The sequence below is a fragment of the Diuraphis noxia genome, unplaced genomic scaffold (genome assembly GCF_037042655.1).
Source record: "Diuraphis noxia isolate RWA-SAM2 unplaced genomic scaffold, SU_Dnox_SAM2 contig0002, whole genome shotgun sequence".
Taxonomy (NCBI): Eukaryota; Metazoa; Arthropoda; class Insecta; order Hemiptera; family Aphididae; genus Diuraphis; species Diuraphis noxia.
This window is the reverse complement of record NW_028301712.1, coordinates 17927357-17952688: the sequence shown is the minus strand read 5'-3', so window position 1 is coordinate 17952688 and position 25332 is coordinate 17927357. Positions and strand designations below refer to the sequence as shown.

General features: G+C 26.5%; 2 protein-coding genes across 5 annotated transcripts in view; one reads left to right on the top strand and one right to left on the bottom strand.

Annotated features, from left to right (window-relative positions):
* Nucleotides 1-2224, top strand: part of Mctp (multiple C2 domain and transmembrane region protein) — a 67520-nt gene extending 65296 nt beyond the window's left edge. For 3 of the 4 annotated variants that reach the window (XM_089221245.1, XM_089221246.1, XM_089221244.1), the window contains one exon: nucleotides 1600-2224. In XM_089221245.1, the coding sequence (XP_089077371.1) occupies nucleotides 1600-1686 (87 nt within the window). In that variant the 3' untranslated portion in view covers nucleotides 1687-2224. Of the gene's footprint in view, nucleotides 1-147; nucleotides 207-1599 lie in introns of all 4 variants that reach the window. The other variant, XM_089221247.1, reaches the window with a different exon arrangement.
* Nucleotides 2225-2539: 315 nt separating this feature from the next.
* Nucleotides 2540-21882, bottom strand: LOC107165133 (A disintegrin and metalloproteinase with thrombospondin motifs adt-1-like). Its single transcript, XM_089221248.1, has 17 exons — nucleotides 21527-21882; nucleotides 13529-13598; nucleotides 12821-13074; nucleotides 12441-12767; nucleotides 11716-11977; nucleotides 11511-11616; nucleotides 10896-11030; nucleotides 9922-10171; nucleotides 8913-9115; nucleotides 8036-8102; nucleotides 7855-7969; nucleotides 7608-7744; nucleotides 5402-5683; nucleotides 4462-4576; nucleotides 4239-4396; nucleotides 2826-2979; nucleotides 2540-2685 (listed from the first exon to the last, which is right to left on the bottom strand). Exons 1-17 carry the CDS (start codon nucleotides 21587-21589, stop codon nucleotides 2609-2611), a joined length of 2775 nt encoding a protein of 924 aa, XP_089077374.1. The 5' UTR covers nucleotides 21590-21882; the 3' UTR covers nucleotides 2540-2608.
* Between the last annotated feature and the right edge of the window lie 3450 nt (nucleotides 21883-25332).

Sequence of the window (25332 nt, the reverse complement as noted above, 5' to 3'; positions counted from 1 at the left end):
TTTTAAATATGAATATTATAAACTCGATTGTAGCGAATGTCCAACGTTAAATGATTTCTGTGTGAATGTGTATTTATATACCAATAATATTAATTGTAATTATATTTCAATATTGAATTAATAATAAAATATAAATATTTTACACAGCGAAAATTCAAGGAAGTTAAATATAAGCCAGAAGAAAATATAAAATGGTTTCGGATTTGGTAATTTTTTTTTTGTTTGTTAATAAATGACGAGTTATGTAACTTGAAAAATTATTGTATGTATTCAAATTTAAATTTATAGATTTATTTTTAGGAATAATTGCGTTCTTAAAATTGTGTGTCACTATTTAATGCATTTTAGAGTTAAGTTTTACAATTTCTTTATAGACATTGTAAAATACAAAGTTATCTTTGTAACAATGTATAAACATCCCCCCCCCCCCCAGAGGAATATTATATTATAAAGATCTGAACCCATGCTCTTGGTAGCTCGCTAAAAATCTTACCTCTTATTTGTCTCAAACTGTGTATTAAATTCGTTTTCTGTGATTTTGCTTGCAGTAAACTTTTATACATATAGATAGATAACGGTTAAAATATACTAAGTAAAAATCTTAATTCAATTTATTTTATCATTGTGTAATTTTATTCATTTTATCGAGAACAGTCTAACAGTTCAAATATTCGATTGAATGATATTTGGGCCCATCACCTTTCATATATCCTATCTTCTGTCCATAGGTCTATCTATCTCTGTACCAAATTTCATCGCAATCGGTCTATCCGTTTAGGAGTGCATAAAGGACAAACAGACAGAAATCCATTTTTATATATATTTCTGAAGCTTGTATTGCCATTTTTTTTTTCGTGCTTGAGATGTACAACAGCCGATCGATCTTTTTTTGGGAAGCACAACTACTTAGAAATGACGTTATTTTAACAAAAATACAGGGTAAAATTTTTTACGGACTACGGAATGTACAGTTGACAATAATTCAGGGATATATATTGTACAATAATACCTAATAAGCCACCATCACTAATAGAAACCGTTTATATATAAACAAACATTTCCATCGTAAATCTCAAAATGCCTGCATGAGCACCTCCCGGGGTTGGGCCCATTACTTTTTAACTTAGCCTATCTTCTGCTCATAGGTCTGATATATATCTCTACCAAATTTCGTTGCAGTCGGATCAGTCGTTTAAGAACGCATAAAGGACAAACAGACAGACAGAAATCCTTCTAATATATATATATATACATATATACGAGATTTATATATATTAAGATACTCGTATATAAGAAGATAGATTACTTTTTAATTAATTTCAACTACCACTACCAAATCAGTTATAAGTAAAAATTTGTAGGTTACGTAAAATAATTATTTAATTATTTATGAATATACTATCATATCTTCCTTAATTTATTAAATTAAAAAAAAATTAAAATGGATTTCTCTATTTGAAAATAAATGTATAAGTACTAAATCTAATCGTAATAGTTTAAAAATATTGATCATAATTTATCACAGATGCAATAATTTCAAAATATTATATATTATTTGAGAAATATCAATCAATATAATGAACACAATATTCTGTTTAGATATGTTACAAAGAACTGACAACTACCGATAATGTGGACGGTGGTGATAAATCTAACAAGGATTCAAGAAGAAAACAGAAGCTGTGATTATTTTTTACAATTTTGCAAGGTATTAATTTTGGTTGTTCTTAGTAATTAAATATATGATACACATTATTGCTATTTTATTATCATTATTATTATTGCCTATATTGATAATATGAAAACTTTTTAGTCTTATTTCATCAATTTTAACTTAATTCATTCTTTTTTTTTAAAATAACTGTGTTATATTTAAATTTGTTATTTTACTTAAAAAATGGGCTTATATTTTAAACATTATTTGAATAAGTTTTCCTTACTTCATTCTTATCTATATTTTTTAAATTATTCTGTATTGTACAAAGTTTGAACTGTTTTTAAAATTACTTGTTGTCTATTGATTTGGTCTTACATTACCAAAATTATTATATACAATTTAATAACTGTTTTTTTTATCTCATGTTGTTTAATTATTATTTATTATTACCTATTTCTAAATTTTATCCAATACTGTTCAATGTATTTATTGTTATTGAGTGATTTTTAAATTATTTAAATGTATAAATATATGATTTATTTGAATAAAATATTTTGATCTACAATACATGAGCACATGTGATTATGTACAACTTTAAAAAAATATTATTTTATCATTATAGCTTGAATAAAATAAAATGTAGGAATATAATATGTACATATTATTGATAAAACAATAATACCTATACTTTTTTTTTTTAATAATTCTATTCCATTTAGTTATAAATATATTATAATTTAATACTAATTGTAATTATAATACATTAAATTATGGGCATACGTACGTATTATCATTATCTTGCACGTACGCATTCATGTACTAAAATTGCCTATATAAAACGCCGTTAAGGGTTAAAAAAAACAATAACGGTTAACACATAAATTGATTGATCGCACATTTTTATATTTTCGACAGAATAACTAAATGTATAGTCATTACATCATTTTATAATCACGTAATATGGATTTCTATAGGATTTTCAAGGTCTAGCGATATTATGTCACGATCTATAGTTGATTTTTTCTTATCTGCAATAAATAATAAAACTATATTACATTATGTACATTGAACGATTCATTCTAAACTAAAATATGTATAAAGATAACAGGGTTTGATTAACGTATAAATAAAAAACGCGTGTCTACGGTAGGTAAAAAGCAAAGCATACCTTTGTTTATATTAAAGAAATGTTGTATGATCCGTTCCACTGTATAATCGCTATCCTGCACTGACGGACTTCTTTTTATACGATTATTTGAACTGAAATTATTATGTGATGTTACTTCTTCCACCGATAGTGGCATGTTATCCACTCCAAAATCCTATTAAAAAATTTAAACATGCACAAAAATCAGTACAACACCGTTAAGTACTACGATAAATTGCAATTTATAAAATCGGTTTTCATAATTTGATATCAAATAAACTATAACTGATTATAACTTAGTCTACGATAATTATGATGCCAAGATAGTAAATTAATTTTGAAAAAAAATAAAATACTTTTACAATTATAGCATGTTAAATCTTTTTACAAAATTTTAAAATTATTATGATATCTGACGTTATCACACAACTAATTATTAAAAAGAAATTTATTTAATTATGAAAACTTACTGTTGAAATTAAAATAATTTACTTATTTTATATTAAAAATATGAAATGTATGATATTTGTATAACTCCTCAAAATATTTTTTGTTTGTTGAATTCATTATTCATTATTATATCATATATTTCTGAATAACACAATATAAACATAAACTACGTTTTCTTAAACATGACTAGAATTTTGGATGTTATAGACATAAAATCTCTATATAAATATGTATCTAGACCAATTTTAATTATTTTTAATACTATATGTAGAATGAATAAACATACTTCAATTTTGCTTGATTTGTATTTTTTTTTCTTTTAATGAAATTGGTTTTCGGAGTTATTTTGTTATCAATATTTCTGTTTTAAAATTTTGTAATATCTAGTATCTACCAGGTATTTTAAATAATTTGAAGGACACTATTTATTTTTATATCATATAATGTCTGGGATCTAATTAATTTTATCTAGTAATATTTAATTTATCAATACGATACGGTAACATGGATAAGAAATTATGACATATAGACCGTATAGTATAGGCATACATTTGAAGTATGTTCTAAAAGTATTCAATAGTTTTACGTTAACTGCTCCACCATATCACAAATGTATTTTTATATTTTTAGAGGTTATTGTTTTTTTCTGCTGTATTTTAAGTATATTTTTTTTTAATACTTATTTTGAAGTGCTACAACTTCCTTAATTATTAAAATATTATGATAAACTGTAAATAGTTATGATAAATAATTTTTATCTGATAGAATATGCTGATTATTCAAATCGAAATATTATGATTTTATATAATCCTGGAATACTAGCCCTCCGTGCTAGCTAGTACAATCCTGGTAGAATTATAAAGTAATAAAGTAATTACCTTCAAGATATAAATAATCTTATAAAGTAGAAGTCGTAGTATACGATTAAATCTGAATTTTTCTATTTCACTGTATATTCATTTTATGGTCTTTATGAGTACTCACTAAACATTTCCCACTTAAACAAAATGCCCGTCGATCCGGATCTCCTCGAGCACAATCAGTACCAAATGGAAACCATCCGATTTCACCGTTAACAATATAAAATCTGTGCTGAACTGTTTGATCTTGACATGCAAGTCTACATGGTCTATCCATATCCTCTATTCAGGTGTAAAGAAATTTGATTATTTATTGAAAAATTAGCTTTTAAGTAATTCTTTGTTACCTGGCACTGATGATAGTTGCATTCCTAAACCAGAAAGTCTCTGCACTTTTTGACCATATTTAGAACAAATTGATGTTGCATAATCTACTACAGATTTCAAACCCATTTTGCATTGCTATTTTAATAAAAATGATATAATATGTTAAAATATTTATCTTATATTTTGTATTTCATTTTTTAAAACTCAATGTTTTTATTGTTCACTTAAACTAAAATTAATAATAGATTCTGATACACATATCATTTTATATATCGAAGTTAATTATGAAAACTTGAATATTTATACTTAAATTTCATTCGATTATGATCTTCAAAATATTATTTTAATTCATAAATATCAATATACTTGGATAGGTAGGTACATCCATTATAATTCATAATATTTTTATAAATACTATTTTAGAACTTGAGCAAATAAATAAATATTTTGGTTTCACAATTTTATTAAATTAAAGGGTTTTTTGAAGAATATATAGAAGTAAAAATTAAATTTCATATCCCACACTTAGAAATCTAAATTTTTAAAGAGATTATATTTTCAACTCAATTTTTTACCCAAGGAAGTCTCATCAAGGATACGATTTATTTTAAGAAACGTGGAAAATGTAGTTATTTCAATTATATTTTTTATCATTAATTTTAATAATTACACATAGAAATATTGGTTATCTGACAAACCGAAGACGAATAACTTGAAATTATTTTGCTAGTATTTTTAAAAAATTTATTATTTAACGTTCAATAAACATATTTGATTTGATTTTAAAAAACGCTATTCGGTTATTGAGATCCACAGCTTATTATAATATTGTATTGGACAGAATGTAGGTAAACATATTATAGGTAATCTGTATTACCATAAGTTTCTTTTCTTGTGAGTCTTAATCATATACAAATTTATGGTAAATGAGAACTAATAATATCAAAAATGTATACTTGCTTCTTTTGGTGGACGACAAATCTTTATGCTCATAACTGGCTCGCACGTTTTACAAGTTTTACCTTCAACTAACTTAAGGCCAACGCCTGGGACCATACAACTATAGTGACATACGGATAGTGGCTGCCATTTCCATTCTACGGCACTGGATTCTGCGGGTAAAAGAGGCAACGGCTGAGAAGGCGATCTCAACCGATTTGTAGACGGTTCGTTTACTTCGCAGCTTTTTGCCTGCTCTATATACAGTGTTTCCGGTGTAGATGATTTATCGCACACGAATTCCTTTTGACAAAAAAATTATAAACAAAATCATTGAAACATTCATGAAGTTTCAATCAAGTGATATACATATATAGATCTAGGCAGACAGTAACTGTTTATAGAAATATGACTACCTAAAATAATATAATGTGATACACTGAAATATAATGATAAAATAGCAATAATATACAACTATGATGAAAAATAATAACGATTTAATTTGAAAGTTTTTATCTATTTGTTGATATTTAATAATTAAATCGTTCAATATTAAAAATCATAATCACGATTAATTACCTATTATATTAAGCACTAAGCTGAAAATGTAACACTGAAAGAAATATCGCAGTTAAAATAATAAAAAATCGAGGTTAAATCAACAAAACAATGACAGGGCCAACAAGAAGTTTATTATTATAACAATTCATATTTTGTTGGTATAAAAACATTTTCCCCTGTTAATTTAATAGTTGATTCAACCAACAATTAATTTTGTTGTTTTAAATAATACTTCGTCATATTATATTTTTGTTTATCAATTAAATTATTTTTTAATTTTATCAATAATTTTATAAAAATAAATTTTAGTTTTGTCAAATCAACAAAATATTGTTTCATTAAATTATCAATTATTTAACCATTGATCGAAAATGTATTCATACCTGCATTTAAAGGCGTATTTCTTTCTTTAAGGGGGTGGAGACGGAGAGAGTCATCAATAAATATCACTATACATAAATTAATATATGAAATAATATTAAAAAATTCATATACATGTATGAAAAAACCAATAATTATATTTGTATACTTAATTTAAAAATAACCTATTTATATTGTATATGTTACGGGAAAAATAGACTTTTGGGCAATGTTTACTTTTCCCGAGCATTATGGTACTGTCCGATAATGATGGGCAATGTAGAAAAAATTAAAGTTAAAGATTTTCTATTTTTAAAATATTTTTTGTTTATTTATTAAACATATAGTGAGAGGTGTAATACCTTATTCCAAACATACACACACACACAAAATTATATTTGTTTGCAAAGCTTAATTAAATAATATTAATTCATTATTTTCAGATATTAATTATTATTTATTAGGTAATTACTAGATAAGTAAATACTGTTCATTTTTAAAAAATAAAAACCTCATGAAATACAATAGATTATAAAAATTATAAAGTATAAACACCATACTCATAGTCTATAAATTAATTTTAGGTTTTTAAAAAACAATGTACGCTAATAAGTTAATAGCTCAAGTTACAATGTCCAATTTGATATGGGCAATGTGTACTTGGATCGGTCAAAGTATAACCCTGCCCGACCAAAATAAGATTTTAATGCATTGCCAAAAAAACGGGGCAAAATAATATAGGTACATAGCCCGGGCAATGTTTACATTGCCCGAAAGTCTACTTTTCCTGTAACATATATATTACAATTTTCAATGAGAGTGATGGGGGTCCATGTAGCAGCATATTTTAACATAAAAAAAAGAATGGCATTTAAATAATAATAAATTATTTTTTATTATATTTTAGAAAATCAAATTATATTAACAATAAAAAACCTAATACACCTATATCCTATATACCTATCATTATAATTTTGTTTGGTTACTAAACACAAATAAATCTTCAATATTACCATATTTTAATAATTTATACTTTGGCGGACCGATTGATAAATTATCACAGGCCAGGTTTAACCTTTGGGTCGTAGTTGCAGGTCAGTCCCCTGATGTGACATAATGCGACACGTTTTCAAAATATCGTCTTTATTTTTTAATAAAATTTTCAATAATTTATAATAATTCTAGTTATACTTGTAATTGTAATTCAATTACAGTGAATAATAATGACAATTATAAATTAATATTTATTGTGTAAATCTGTAGCTATTGGATATTTGGATAGTTAATTATTGTATTGATAATTTACCTTACAATAACCACCGATGCAATAAGTGGATTCCTTATCCTTATTTATTTTGCATGTTGTACCATCAGGAAAAGACCAACCCCGACTTTTGGTACCACCTTTTTCTTTATGACACCAAACAGTACACGCATCTTTGGCTAAAATAAATACATAAACATCATTATTTAAATGTAATAAAACATGGACGAATAGTACGGGGTAGTAAATCTAGTAGAAATAGTATTTTTTGTAGTAAATTTGCACATACGATCCGAACTAATTTTTTGATAACCAGTTCCCAAGAGCTCCGCGTCGTATTCTTTAGCTCTTAAACAAATCTCGTTTGCAAAGTCTTTTAGAGTAAGCTGTGGTGCATTTGCACACTAAAAATATTAATAGATTAATTGCTGATCAATTATTTTAAAAGTTTTATTTTAAACACCACTTACTTGTTCTGTTAAACATGACTTATACTTCTGATCACCACCTGAACATATCTTACCGCTGTTTTCTGGCCTAAAAGATAATAAAATAATATATACTACATATATTATCTTAAAAATAAATTTAAAAAATAAAAGTATTTAATGATAAAATTATACTATGTTATACTTTATTATCTTAATTTCTTAAAATAATATTTACATTTTATGTATAAGCATAATTTAATTTACTGTATTATATATATTTTAAACTTAGGATTGCTTTTGTTTTGACTAATCGTTAATTATGCTAATTTAAGCTACACACAAATAAATCTTTAGGTACATAAGTACGTGAATTGTTTACACAAATGTATTATTAAATGCTAAGAATTGAAATACGAATAACAACAAATTGAAATAGTTATCAAAAGTATAACTGCGCCTCTTTGTTCCTTTTATAAGAATTTCTTTGTTCACATTATTGTTTCAGATATATAGTAATGATCATAACCCTGTATTCCTGAGTGAGAAAACATTTGGGCAGCTTTCCTTTACACAGTTATTGTTTTTGGCACATGCTCGCAATAATTTATGCAGCGTTAACATTAATGTCGCAGTATATTTTACAAAATGTGAATGTTCATAAACAAAATTAAGAAGAATCTTGTTTGAATAGAGTATTGCTTAGTAAAAAATTTATCGAGAATATTATTAATGGCAGAACTATTCATTTTCCAGTACATTGCATAAACTAAATAAATTCACATAATAGTAATAAATTATGATTTTAAAAATATTTGTATTTACTTAAAAAGTATTAAACTATATTGTTAGTATTAAAGTATTTGAAATATCACTAAATTTACTATTTAGTAGGCTCTAAAATCTAAATAAAATTTACCTGGGATTGTTACACCTTCTTAACGAGGTCATAATGCCCGTACTACCGCTATTCAGATCATTTTTATCGCCCAGCAAACACGATGAAGCACAGTCTGAGTACGGTTGCCAATCACTCCATCCACCATCGATACTTTGATGGGGTGCAAATCCAGCTTGAAGAGCAGACAAGCCCTTATGTACACACCGACCACTTCTACACCACTAAAATTATAATTGATAATTATTTATTACAATATTTAATAATAATCAACCCATCTTATATAATATAGCTATGAATGGGAAAAAATAATAAGAATATGATTAATTTATAAATTAAAACATTATTTTGAATGATTTGAATTTAATTAGTTTCAATTTTTAAGAAGCGGTAAACAAAAGAAATTGAGCAATCCATTTTTTTTTTTTTTTAAACTCAAATTTGAGTAATCCAGGTACAATAAGTTCAAAGGTATTTTTATTTTTGATATACATATTATAATCATTGTTCATATTACATCTTGAAAATTATATTCATATGTAAATAATAATAAATGTTTTAAAAAGAATCTGCGTTTGTTGTCTCAAAGGTAGGACTCAATAAATATTCGTTCACTAGTTTCAATAGCGTTCTGTTACAGTCAATATTAAGTGAATTGACAACTAAATACTAATTATTATTATTATTATTATTATTACTTTCAAATTTTTAGGTTAAGGTTTAGTTGTGATCAAGTGTCGGTTTTCATTTGATATTTTTATTTTCCATCAAGATATGAGCATTTTTTTTTAGGAATATTTCAAATAAAAGCCAACGCTTAACCACAAATAATTATTGGTACCTTAAAAATTTGATAATAGGTCAATTAACTTTAATATCAAAACTAACAGAACAATATTGAAACTAATGAATAAAAGATTTATATTCTTCGTACTTTTAGGGTAAAACTATTGTACTTGATTTTTTGACACTATACAATATATTAATATATATATATATATATATACTAAAACTAAACATAAAATCTTACTTTATTTGGACCACACAGTGTTCCTTCCAACGCAGGATGTGAAGTCCATGTATATCGGTCTCGTTGACAATGCAAATCACGACAAACCTCACTAATATCTTGACTAGTGGCGTGTATACTTCCTCGGCCATATTTAAGCAAACACTGTTCATGTGCGTCGAACCGCTCGCCAGGTAAACGACCATGTTGCTTATGGTCCATGTATCCAGAAGTACCACTGTCGTCAAATAAGCACCCTGCTTGCGAGCTTCTAAGCACGTATTAAGTTATTAAGTACAGAGTATAAAATTATAACATAACATAAAAACAATAGACTGGAATATAATATTATATTGTTTTTGAAATTTTTAAGGGAAATGGATCACATGAGTAAATTTTTTTGTTCCAAATAATGATTATAATTCACATTAAAAAATTTACTGTGCAAAAACCCAACTTAATAAATACGAATAAATTAATGACCTGTTATGATAAAATTTTCTAAATACTAGGAGGTTTAAATTTTGTCAACAATGTATTGCAATTTCAAGTCATAAACATAACGTATAATTACATAACTTTATCAGTTACCTATTATATAATTACTAGGTACTTGAAAGTTTCACATATGAAAATCAGTTTCCAATACTGGAGTATGCTCTTTAAAAAATAATTTTCTACCTATTATGTTACTTTTTTTGAAAAAATAATGAACTAAAAATGAGATAAAAATGTTTGATTAGCTGATTTGTACAATTTGATAGTTTTAATAATTACAAAACTTTTTAGTTTCAAATTTAACAATTATTCTGTCTAAATTATAAGAAAAAATATTATAGAGAAAATTTAATCAATCCAAATATCAAAAATAACACATAAACATTAACTTAAAGATTTATTTATTATTATGCCATATTGTGAGTATCCCGATTCAAATTAAATATTAAAAAGTGAGAAAAAAATAGTTCAAAGATAAAAAAATGTGAAACTCTTACTGTAAAAACTTCTCCAGGTACTCATGGCTGCACGTGGACCATGTAATTTTACCACTTCCCAGGGTCGGTGACATCAAGTAACTTGTCGGATCACAATTGTTGTCCGACGAAGTTCCATCATGCCGCATTCCCAAACTACACAACGAATAAATTAATTAAACACCGGATGGATCGATTATTTATCTGTATAAATCACGATTAGCAATTTATCGGACCAAATAATCGTAAATCTTCACATAAAACTGGTTGTCGTGCCCTTGAAATTTTAGTTCCATAATAATTGTTATACACTATCCCACGAGTTTGTTGATCATCTGATACCAACATAATATTATAATAGAGCGTAGAAAAATGGACATTATGTCTTTTTTGTTGCAGTGGATATAGTTGTTTTTATTTTTAATAAAAATGAAAAATAATAAAATAAAATAACTTATTCCATTGAATGCATCGAAAAATAATACATTGGTAAAATGTTTACTGTAGCTCATTATTATATAATAGATTTAATGCAATGGGCACGATGCTTATACAAATAAATTGTATTTATATGTTTTAAGTGTAAACATTTAAAATTGCTATCATATTGAAATGTATAGACTTTTTATTTCTTACTTATGGCCGATCTCGTGAGCGACAACGTAAACGCTTTCAAAATGACGTCCTTCGTTTACAGTACAGCTGCTAGTTTTCGTACACATGCCAGCGACTGGAGCAAGACCTATATCATATGTTAGTAGATAATTTAAAGGTAACTATCGTATAAATCTACAAACAAAAATGTGTGTATGCTAAACAATATAGTATATTGACTACTCACCTACCACTTGGTTGCTGATTTTACCATTTTTGCCGGTCACGAACAAATCGAGGCCAGTCAGTATAACGGCATGATCCCAATGCAGAGGGTCCGAATCTTGAGGTGGATTTTCCGTCTGTTGCCATTTACAAAAATTGCTTAAAAATCTGTCTATATCATTAGACCTTATCAGTCCTTCGGGATCTGAATGCAGAATCTCTAGTCTTTTTAAAATGAAATTTATTTGACGGCCTAGAGATGGGTCGTGATACAACAAATCAACCTAAATGACCCAAAAACCGGATTTTTTTAATATTTTCTGACACTTTGATTTGATCCAACTAGGCCATTATTCTACAACTGTTACGATTCCATTATTATTCATGCGTACGATTTGACGATGTTATTGATATGATTTTTAAATATATTTGACACTTTTTACTTTATTGCTTTTCCGCTATTATAATATTGTTCATTGAAAACCGTCATTAGATAATCATGATTTGTTCTCAAGCATTAAATTGCATGTTAAATAATTTTGAATATAAAAATTAAACGAGACATAGCATTATGATTTATGAGGATTTGACATACTTAAGTGTGAGCTCAAAGTGAAATTATCGTCAAACTCTCGTCATACAGCTTACACATTACGATATTTAATTTTATCGTAAATAATATTCTATAGGAATAAGACATGGAAAAGTAATCAGTTGTTTCATGAAATTTAGTAATTATTTACTTACAGCGTTGACCATAGCCAAAACAAATCGAATAATTTCTTTTTCGGTGTTAGATTCAAAATTCACGGCCATGAGTCTATAAAGGTCCTGATCTACAAATATGGCTATTTCCACATTCAACTCAGATGGTGACCAAATAGCTCTTTTCGATCGAATTTTGGGTAATTTACTATATTCATTTACGGCAATAAATTTACCAAGGGAATCTTTTAGCTTGGCTGCGTTTTCTAGTCGGACGATTACGTGTGGTGTTTCATCCAATCCGTGAAATCGTTCCGGTAATGGACTTATGGCATAAAACTCATCCTCGTTTGATTTAAGAATGCCCCTCTAAATAAAGACTACATTACAAAAAATTATTTTGAAATGTCAGTTACATTTACCAATCCGTTGCAGACGTCGAGTGCAGCAACGTGGGGTGAAAAACTATGGTAATAACAACCCGTATCATTCCATTGATTATCTATTATTTCTGATTTTCCATTTTTTCTTTTTAGTATGACAAATTTGTCGTCAAATAAATCGTCATTTTTTTGTAAGTCTAATTGAAAATAACGACCCAATCGATTAGATGTAAAATTGACTAGTCCGATTTTCGGAATATTTGAATTTAGGTAAGTTACGCCAAAATGCTGACCTGTAATAATGTATAACATATACATTATAATATTATACATACATAATATAGTATTTAATACGTGCCTCATACAAATTATATCTAATTTTAAAAATTTTCCACACAAAGGTTAATATTATATGACATTCACTCGTAATTAGTTTTTTCCTGTAAGATAAGGCTGTCAACTAACGAGAAAACCCTATCTAAATCTATAGCGTGTAAATACACAGCAATTATAATACTGTCCACGTGTTATTGACCTCTTCGGAAACCCACGGAACCATAACGATTAACATTTAGTATTTTAAACGTAGGTATATGTGAACCCCTCCCTCCACCCCGATTTAAATATTTTGTAACAACTTTGATAACAATTCATACATATTCACTTTTTTTGCACTTCGCCAGTCTAAACATGTTCCAACAATAATTGCTGAGCGGTACTTAAGCATAACCGATAGTAGTTACTTACTTGCATTGGGTCCAACAAAATGTTTCCATTCTGATGGCGTTAAATGTTCAATTAGATTCGTCTCGTTTATCTAAAAACAAATTATTGCGTCAGAAATTTTTTTTTTTTATAGTTATTAAATATAAAAGATTTATTTTAAGAACAATAAGCTAATCGATTGACAACTTTTTATTTATATTAACGTTTTAAACAAAATAAATAAATTTGAGTAAATAATATCTCGTAATAATATTTGATTAAAATATTAAGTTAACTAGATTAATGAATTATATTTAATTTAGTTTTAAACCTGACATACTTCCTAAACATATTTTTAACACCAACCTAAGGCAACCTCGTTTTAGTTGCTTTTTACGACAATCATGAGGCTAGGTACCGTAGAAACATTCTGAACCCATTCTAAAAGAATAATGAATTATACGTTACTAAACACGAATTTTTCACCAAAATTGTTTTTAAAATGTTGGTTTATGAGACCAAAAGTTCGAAGAATTGGGAAAATGAATGTATAATATTTTATTTCATTAATTTTTAATTTTCTCTGCGTTTATCTAATAATGAAGTGCCTACTCAAATACGAATAGATATTATTTAGGCTGTTATAATTTATAATTGATTTATAATTTAAGGTAATATAATATGTAATTTATTTTTCAAATACAATAAAACGAGTGCAAATTTCAATAGTTGTATCTTAAACCACTTGATTTCATGCGTATATTATTGCAATTAAGGCTTGGTAGTTGTAGGTAATGTCTAAACCTCTCAAATATATTTTAACAACACTTTTTTTTTCATAATAAAATCATTTAATAAATTATTAAAACTACTTATCAAAATAATGTGTTCTATACCTACTGTCATAGGTGCAAATCTCAGGGAGCTAGGGGGCTTAGCCCCTTCCCGCCAAATTGAACTAATTTATGCTTATGCCTACTGTATGCAGAAATTTTTTAATACGAGCTATAAATACGTATTACTATCATTTATTAAGCTGAACGTCGTAATGTTGTAACCAAGGTAAATATAAATACCTACACATAGGTTTATTAAGTTTCATATAAAATAAGTAAAGCTTATGTCACTGTAGCCAAACGAATAAATAACTATTGACATTATGAGATATTTTGTATTGATGTAGGATAATATAAACATGTCTACAGATTCTATGACCCAAATATAACTATAACAGCCCGAGTGATTTCAAATATAGTTAAGTATCGTAAATTTCCCATCAAACTCAATATAAGTAATTTCAATGCAAACAATAAATTCAGGTTGCAAACTGTTAAACGGAAGTTATCTTCATCAGTTATTTAAAAAAAATTAATAATCGTAAACCATAAAAGATATGTGGGGCCACGTAAGACCAGTGGGGTAACTAGAAACGGCTGCAGCTCTCCATGAAATTGTAGGAAAATATTAAAATGCTTTCAATGTTCTCTGAACCGATATTGAAAAATGTATTGTAAGCAAAATCCTGGCTAACTACTCATAGATAAATACCGCGATATTATTATTATTAGTATTATTATAAATCACTGTGATTATTAAGATATACAAACAACCGTTCTATATAACATATTATTAATATGTAACTAAGCTTACACATTTGTTCTATTAATATTTTTTCTTAATTACATTTAAGTTAAACTTTTTATAATAGTTTAAAAAAAAAGTTAATACATGAACCGCTAATAGTACTAGGCTAAGCTATATAATGATCGATAAAAATATAACCTTCCCCGGCTTAAATTCTGTTATTGTTGAGTTAGAAGAGGTATAATTTGTATTTTGCATTATTTATTAAGTATTGAATCACATAGTACCTACATTAATCAATAACCTATAAATAAGGTCTACATAAAAAAAGGTTCGCTTATCAATTAGATTCTATTCAAGTAGGAATCTTTTTATATTATTATAGTTATATAAGTTAATCAAAATTTAAATAAAATAATTATCAAATAAATAATATTATTTATTACAGTTAATGCTTGATAGGTTTATAATTAATCATTTCAAGTCTTAATTTATTTTTAAAATTACAGTTCAAACAAATGTTATTGGCATATAATTACTATTTCACTGCATAAAAGACAAAGCATTTTAAAACTATTCTGTAAATTATAATTTTACTGAAATAATCGTTTGTGTACATTTATCATTCTTAACTCGCATACATTTTATGCACAGCATACTAATGCGCACACTATAGGTGATGTTTAAATTACAATATTTAAAAATTATAGTAACCATTGATTTTAATTAGTACGCTCTGTTTATCTCAATGCAATCATTGCAATCAAACATAAATTATTTATTTATTTACATAACATCACTTCTAAACTACATTTTAAAATAAATACCTATATATATATAGCTTATTAAATTTAGGTACATAAATTATTTTAATGATATAGTGTATAAATATTAAACAACTTATATACATATGTAATTAATACTGTAATAGTTAAATCATATTATTCCACGATAATAGCCAATAGTTAACACATAGAACTTAGAGTGGTCACTTTGGGCACTCAGTTTTATCCTTGTGATTAGATAATTTTACTTTGAATAAATAATAAATTTAATAGATATTATAAAAGCACTGCAGATATTACGTAGTTTTTCGATGAAATCAAAAATAAAATACATATCAGATATATTAGGTAAATGTATTAATCTATATAAGACACAATAAAATTTGACAAATATGTCATAACTTATACTGGATATGCTATAGAAATTATATGACAGGACTTCAAAGTTAGTGATAGGTATGGAAATGTTTTATCTGGTCATCTGATAACTAAATTTTGTCTTTTTTCCTGAAATCCAGTGTCAACGCCATTCGATCTATTGACATCGATATGTGTTTATCAATAGATTTATATAATGTTTATATACATACATATATATATAATTATAAGTGTAGAATGTAAATTATCATAGTGTTACGTTCCAACTCAGATGTAATTTATAATTATTTCATAGTTAGGTGCAATAAATATTGGAAGAACCGTTTATCGGTAATACCTAATATAATTTTGTTTTTTTAAATTCTAGATCTCTATTAAATGCGAAAATCTGAAACAAATTAAAAACGAGGAATTAGAAAAAATTCTGTACATTAAATTCTAATTTTTCTAATAATACTAGTTGACCGTTGCCCGTTGAATGTACTAAATCTATATGACTCAAACTTTGTTCAATTCGTTATTTAATAATCGGTGTATAATGTTCAAAACTTATTTTAACCTTTCCGTTACCTGGAATAAAAATTCTGATTCACAGAAGTATAATATTATCAAGTAGGCAATCTGCCTAGGACCCCATGCTGTTTGTACGTAAGTGTATGATTAACTCAAAAGTATTAAATTTATACCAAGTTTGCCATTTTTACCTTATTCCACTAACGTTGGATTAATATAATCAATTAGTACAAAATCCTTAATTATTATGCTACCAGTATATTTTTATACATATAAATAAATAGTTGAATTATCCGGCGTTGTCCGGGGAACAAATAGTGATTTATATACTGTGAATGATAGCCGCTTTCTTTCGTCAATTTTTTTATTTTGATAATGCTAATACGAATGTGCAGATGACAGCTCTCTCTCTGTCTGATGCATATAAAAATTTAGCTAACGAATGTGCATTAAAATTTTAAAAACGATGGAAGAAAGCTGTTAATACAACATAATATCTAAATTTAAATAGGCTGATAACAGTGATAACTAATAAAAATCATACCTCGCGTATTATACTAAACTTAAAAAAAACTACGTTTTTTAAAAATTAATTTTTATTATTTTGGAAAAATGCTACATAACTACCGATTAACCAATATTATTAGTTTTTTCATCAGACATGTATAAGTTTTTTTCTGAGCTTACACGGTAGCAGACAGCATAAAATTGTCTATAAGAGAAGCAGGGATCACTGATGTCAATTCCTACAACTTCCATTGTCTGTCCTTGGCCTTATTAATTGATATAGCAAAACAAAGTTTAATAGGAAATTGGACACGTTTAAACTCGAAGGGATACTCGTATGTTATCACTGGTATTCTTGGGATATATACAATTTAACCACTCACTAAGCCGGTAAGAGTTTCAGCTTTAATAAGGTTTTTTTTGAAAGATAATATTTTTAATCTCGTTCCAAATCAAGTTTGTGTGGTGGGAGACCTGATGGATTTAATGGGTTAAGAAATTCAGTCGGGATATCTATAGCTTCATCGTGATTATTAAGTGTATCTATAAAAATATAGTTTTTTTTTTTATCAGCTTCGAACATGGAAAGAACTCACTGACTGGAATAGAACTGGGGGACGAGGTGGCCGAGTGGTCTAACGCGTCGGCTGTGGCTCAGCCGGACCGGGTTCGATCTTCGACCATCGGGCGGCATTTTTCTCCGGGCAAGTCATGGTGTCCGGAGAAAAAGTGCCGCCATCCCCCGCTCTGGGGCATGCCAGAAACCTACGGGTGCCCCAATAGAAATTCTGCCAAACAGGCGTCCTAACGAAAAAAAAAAAAATGGAAAGAACTTTTTCGTTTATGATGTTGATTGTGTCGTTTTTAGGGACCAAAATTGCACGTTCACGGAGCCATTCATTAGATTTATTGGAAAGATGAGACATTTCAGGATAAACTTTGATGATTAAATTATTTTGATCAAGAACCGAAATCACAAATGTATAATTTATGTGTATCATGCTATGTTCATCATTCTGAAAAGTTCCGTCACAAATTTTCAAAAGATGTTGTGAGAAAAGCTCGGCATTATAATCATCACCAGGGTGTGCACGCATATTGGTTGTTAAATCCAAGTATCATAAGCATAACCGTCGGCCGTCGGAAACGAGGGGTGGTCAGGGAGGATCGAATTGTAGTGATTGTGGAAACATCTAGAATGCTTGCCATGTTGCCAAATCTACGTAACAGGCCGTTATTTATAATAATTTATAAATCCTTTGTTTATTAAGTTAGGTAATCGATCAAATGCCATAAACTTTCTCCGAAATGAGCTCTTCAATTTAAAAATAAATCATAATGATCGGTTCAGTAGTTTCCGAGAACATAGGCCTCAAAGGTATTCATTTTCAGATTAATTTAATAGATAATTATTGCAAAAAATACGTATTTATTTTTATACTAATACAAAAAGTGTATAATTACAATTTTAAACAATAAAATAATATTTCATGTTATTTATCATAAAAATTTAAAATTAATAGGTACATTATAAAATGATTATTTAATAATCACATCGACAATTTTTTAACAGTGTTAAAAAATAAAAATACCCTAATATAAGCTAAACTTTACCAGGCAAAATATGAAATATAAAAATAGTAATCCATCCTTTTCGGATAGTTAATTTTTTAGCCTATAAAATAAATATGACAGCATATCTACTATTTATATCAAAGCTACTGAGATATTCTGAAAACGTGACGAAATCGTAAAATATATTACATTACTAAACTAAATATTTACTTGAGTTATTTTAGACATTATCTTAAAATTAAGATTGACTTAAACGACTTTACGTTGGTTAACCATATTCTGATATTCATATTATACTACTTAATTAAATAATAATAACAAATCAATTATAGGTACCTATCCATCTATTAAATTTTTAAATTTTCATAAATCATATGAGAATAATGTTATAGGTAACAAATAATTAGTTTTAAATAAACTTAAACAAGTTGAAAGCAATTAAAAACACCCTTCTTATAAAATTAAGTATTCAATATTTTTTTTTGAACCAATTTATTTTACATAAGGGCTCACAAGAAGTAAATAATTAATTTTTATCTTATAATCGAAAAATGATTTTTAATAGGTGTTGTTATTTCTCCTTGAAAAATAATTTTGAAATATTTAAGGTTATCAACCTGGACAACAGGATTAGTTCGATTTTATAACAGTCGCTGACAATAGTAGGAATTTTACACTATTATCTAAACAGACTAAAAAAAAAATTAAATAAAAAACACACTAGCTCAAACAATGTGATATTATGTACAATCATATATTCATATTTGATATTTGGATACCTACATGAAATTATATATATATTTTTTTTATTATTCACTATAAAGTGTGTCACTGATGCGTGCAAATCAAACGTGTCCCGAATGGGCAAGGTTATCGGGAAATAAGCGCTGCCTCTATAATACAAACATTCGTACACTAATGGGCTTTTCTCATCATTGTAACAATTTCGTTTTTATCAAACTGATAACGAATCGTTTTTATGAATTTTTTTTCCTGTTGTGTGTAAAATAGTTAGTTAGGTCCCAAGCAGTACCAGTTACCTACATATTACATATGGCTAAATTTGGTATAAAGAGAAATAGTGGAGTACTCTCCGTTCTGGCAAATGGATTGCAAAAACAATGGTCTAGTGGACCTGGGACAGGATGTGCCTTGAAAGTAAAAGGTGTACAATGTACATAGTACCTATATAAGAAGGCAATTTTTAAAGTTATTACCGAATCGTTACTTTCCTCGCGTCTGGTTTCCAAGTAAGATAATCATTCGGTTCTTGCCACTGATAATATTGAGAACGTATATACGATTTTCCTTCACGGGAACGCATCGTCTGTGGTCCGTTGCGCTCCATGCGTATAACAGATATTATAATACCTAAATGTAATGAATATACGATAAAGAGGAAAAATCTTATTCAGATCAATTATGTTTGTTAATCGATGCAGAAATGTCTGACGAAATTATGAATACGAACATTGGAGCGAATGATTTTAAAATGTAATAATATACTTTATACACAGGAAAAACTTTTAAGTTAAGACAATGCAACACTTCACAGTACTCTTAAGGCTTTCGGACCATTGTTGAGGAATTACTCAATCATTTTTTGCAGATCCGAATCAAAAATCAAGAAAATCTTACAGCTGAACACTGAACTCCGATAAATAACATAATTGAAAAACTATTTGTATTTTAACAATGGCCTTGTCATGCAATGGCCAACACACATGATCTGTATGAGCACGGTAATTGAACCATTAATATGTCAATTATCTATTAGTATAAACGTAAATTTGGAGTTGCCTATCGTAGACTGTGTACTTAACCAATAAATATACTTTACTCTTTAATTCGTGAAACGGAATATGGTACATAGCAATAATGTCCAAGAACCTATTAAATATGTATAAATACATTTAAAACACTTATTAAAAAATATATATATATATTTTACATTGTGTTTTCATCATCTATTTAATAAAAAGATTTTATTTCAATTTTCAAATGATATATATTTCTACACTAGATTATATTTTATTTTAATAATATGGTTATCACTATTTCTAAACAAATTACTTAAAAAACGGAACCTTATTAATTTTTACATTTGCGCAGGACACATTAAAATGTATTTGAGACCATAGTTTGTTTTACAAACCAAATTTTACATTTTTGTTATTTATAACTTATAACTTCTATTAGGTATCTCTCCTACAAACATACGCACGGGATGATTCACAAATTGTGCATTGTGAACTCATACAGCAGCATATTACCATTATTTTTAGTACGCGGATGAAATAATTTTCTTAAACTACCAGTTTAATTTTTTTTATGTGATATTCGAATATATATTATTCATACATAATAGCATTTATTATCTTGTTTTTATTATGGCGGTCATTCCGTTATAAAATTGAGGATAGTGAAGGTACTAAAATAAGACTTGGTGAAACGAAAAAAGTATTTCAATAAGATAACATAAAATGCATTTCCTTATCAATAAATCTGCTAACATTTAAATCAAGATGTATTATATTAAATGTTATTAACTAAATACAATTATTTAAATTTAATTATGACTAGGTGCATGCATTAATAATCCGCTTATATATTATAATATACCTATTACACATATTATAATATATTAAATACTTAGAACGCAATTAAAAATTAAAATAAATATGTTATAAACAATTACCTTGACACTTTTTAACGGTTGAAATATCCATAATAGCAAAAATAATTCAAATAATAACTTCATTATTTGTTAAACGTCTAGTTTCATGACTATCAAATGTATTTTAAATCTACATTGATATGATTATTTTGCATTAATCTTTTTGTAACTTACAGTTATTACACCGCATGTTACCTGTCTTAACCTCCAATCATTAAATAACACATTACACTTAAAATGGAATTGTACAGTTTAAGGATATTGATAAAAACGATTGTAATAAATTAAGCAATTACGTAAAAAACACGATAAAATATAAATAATCGCACACAACCATTTCATCCGCTAGACTAAAACGAATGGTGTTCTGCTGGAAACTGACTGCCGGCTATGCCTGCTCTATCGTAGTGTATATATACATAAATATTATATATATATTTACAGGTATAAAAGAATGCCGCCACTTGTTAAAAAATTACAGCATAATGATTGTTTACGCTTGTATATTATGTTACTTCCCTGGTGTCGTTTTGGCGCACTCGTATATTAATAATAGTAATGATAATATTATATTATAAACTGGTTCTTTAGGATAATCCTAAGATTGTACACCTAAAGATATATTTTTTAACGCATATATTTCAATAATAACATTATTTTAGTTTAATTTCAATAATATTTACAGTGTATATTATAATATATGAAATGTATCATAATATTATATTACTTTAACAATAAAAAGGTTTCATTTAATTTTATGAGTTTTAATAATGATAAAGTTATACTATGTAGGTATAGACATACATATTGTATACTCATATTTAATTCAATTATAAGGTTTAAATATATTTACTTCGTATCAATGAAAATCATATGATTATTATTATATATGGTTATTAAATTATATAAGTTACAGAAAAAATTCTTAGAAATCAAAAAAAAAAATGTATTATTAATAAATTGATTTACCATTATTCGTTATAAATACACTTCAATTTTTTTCATAATAGTCTTATCAAATTTTAATTTTAAACTAAAATTAATGGTACATAATTAAATAATTTGAAACAAATAATGAATTCCGACAAAATAATACGCTGATAAAAAATATTTTTGATAAATGAGATGTCATATTAAATCTCAAAACATATTATATTTTATATATCTTATGTGCTGATTACAATATTATACTGTAATAGTGTAGACAAAAAAAAAATTTGTTGGAATAAATCATTACAATTCATTATTTAATTAAGATAAAATATAGATTTAAAAATTAATTACACACACAATTACATATAATTATATTATTTCTCACAATATGTATAAGACTTGCCATATATAAATATTATATTTAAAATAGTCACATTAAGCTTTATTTATTGATTATTAAAGATAAAAATATATGACATGATTATAGTCAATTGACGCTGAAAAATAAACAATTCGTTGTATGACCTCGGGGTTAGAGCTGTTTATAATTAAAATTAATTCAATTACATTAATCTCAATATCCCGATCGATTGCTTTTAAAAACGTATTATTTCACACAGCTAAATAATAACATTATAAATATAAACTTATATATTATTATGTTTGTATATTTTCAAAATAAAATATGTTAAATTAAAAATTAGCTTTACTCATATACGTTACCAAACAATGGCCATTCCATGGTATATTATACAGTCTAACATATTTAATGGATGATTTTTTTAAACTTGTATTCGGTTATTTTTTAAGTTAAAACAATTTTATTTGGATATTTTACTAACCAATTTAATGCCATTAGGAGGAATGACATGGCTTCTTCAAACCATCTGCCTCTCCCAACCTTGGACAATATGGAGCCCCAACATTGTGCAAAGGGTGATGAACACATTAGTGAAGAAAAGTCCGGGAAAGTGTTCACCATAACTTTATGAACAGTCTTGCATAATTAAATTGTATTATGAACAAGGTAGCAATTTTAATAGAATAAAATTAATTGTATACATTTAATTGACTTATAAAATATGCAAACAAATTTGTATTAACTTAAAAATAATTAAGTACTGTTTATTAAAAAATCATCTATTTTCCATGGTCCTCCGATATTTAAAAAAAGAACGAAACATTTTATTTACAATGAGGGTTAAGGAATATAACATATAATATAGTAATACAATATAGCAGAGAAATATAGATAAATTATTATTTTTTCATAGGTATACTTAAAAAATAAAAATGTTATTTTAGATCTTATAGTATATAAGATACAAGGCTCGCTACACTATAATATTATTCCCATAGGGTCTAACTTACAAATATTTAAATCCAATAATTTTATTTTTGTTTATTTACTGATACCTATTATAATTTATAAGGCATAATAAACTATAGTATAGACGAATGCGCTAATACCTTATAGTATAATATGTCTAATACACTTTATAATGATGTATAATTTTAGATGACTTATAAATTATATATAAAAAATAATTATATATATATATATATATATATTATGTATTGCAATTTATTTGCATACAATTAAATTAAGTAATATTTTTTTATTTCTTATATTCATTATACGTATCTATGCCATTTCTATATAATATAATACATATTTATAACTAAGAAACTACAGAAATAGTATTGGCATATTGTATAGTATACTATAGTTGTCTATTATTTATAGTGTGCTCCAAATTCCGATTACATAAAAAGATTGATTGAAACTATCAATCTCTATTTTTTTTTTCGAAAGCTAATAATATCAAGAAGATAATCATGTTAAGCATGCTGTGAAAGTATCACTATAAGTAACCTTATATGATTATAATTTTTAGAAATCGGCATGTGGTTGATACATTTTATGTCACATTTTCAATTATATCATAACAATTTAAAAATAGAATCTACAAGTATTAAAAATACATTTTACTAACGTAGCTAGAAATCAGTAACTCCGTGTAGGTATAGCTAAAATATATCATAAGCTTCTTTGCAAAATTTAACAGAAAAAAAATTTCTACTTATATTGATATTGAAAAAAAAATTTGATACATTAAAATTGTTATGCTGCTATATCAAAATATAATATTATGTGTCAACTTAAATATTCGGAGTTCAGACCAGAGAGTTATATTTATCAAATTACTGGACTTACAATGTTGAAGTTATGATAACTTTGTATTTATAAATTAAACATTATGTAAGCTGTTACAAATAAAATCGTGAATTAATTGTAATTAACTTAGATACTTTTTGTAATATGTAATTACAAATAAAATATTTTATATAAGATAATTAGGTTTATCATGTGAGCAATCGCATCAAGTGTTTATTATAATATTATGTGTAATTTATTCACGCTTTTTAATTTCATATAGCACGATATAGGTACCTTACTGCTTCTATATTATAAAGCCATACATGTATGTTAACAGTAAATTATGTGTAAGTAAAAAAATATACATCATATATATTGTTAAATTTATTGCACAGGCGCGTAGGTAGGTACCATAAAAACTGGGTATGCAGGGTGTGAATTATATTGCACACTGATTTCAGATACAGGCGTATCGAATGGGGCCCACTGACTTGTGAAATTTCATTTGGATAATTTTTACATTGAAAATGGGCTACAAAAATTAATTTCTATACAACGTAGTTATATATCATATATTTTATGAACTATCCGAAAGAAACTTGAAACATTTGAAAAACACTTCAAAAATAAAAGTATTTGAAAAAAATATATATATATATATTTGAATCATTGTATATGATGAATAAATAAACATTGAAAAAAAAATAAGTACTTTAATGTAAATAAATATTTT

What these genes read in the sequence shown, in the direction of transcription:
- LOC107165133 (XM_089221248.1), bottom strand. Translation starts at nt 21,589, where the DNA reads ATGAAGTTATTATTTGAATTATTTTTGCTATTATGGATATTTCAACCG. An exon ending in CACTGTGTGGTCCAAATAAA is followed by an intron (nt 9,116 to 9,921) that starts GTAAGATTTTAT and finishes TTATAATTTTAG; the next exon opens with TGGTGTAGAAGTGGTCGGTG. An exon ending in GTTTAAGTGGGAAATGTTTA is followed by an intron (nt 2,980 to 4,238) that starts GTGAGTACTCAT and finishes ATTTTTTAATAG; the next exon opens with GATTTTGGAGTGGATAACAT.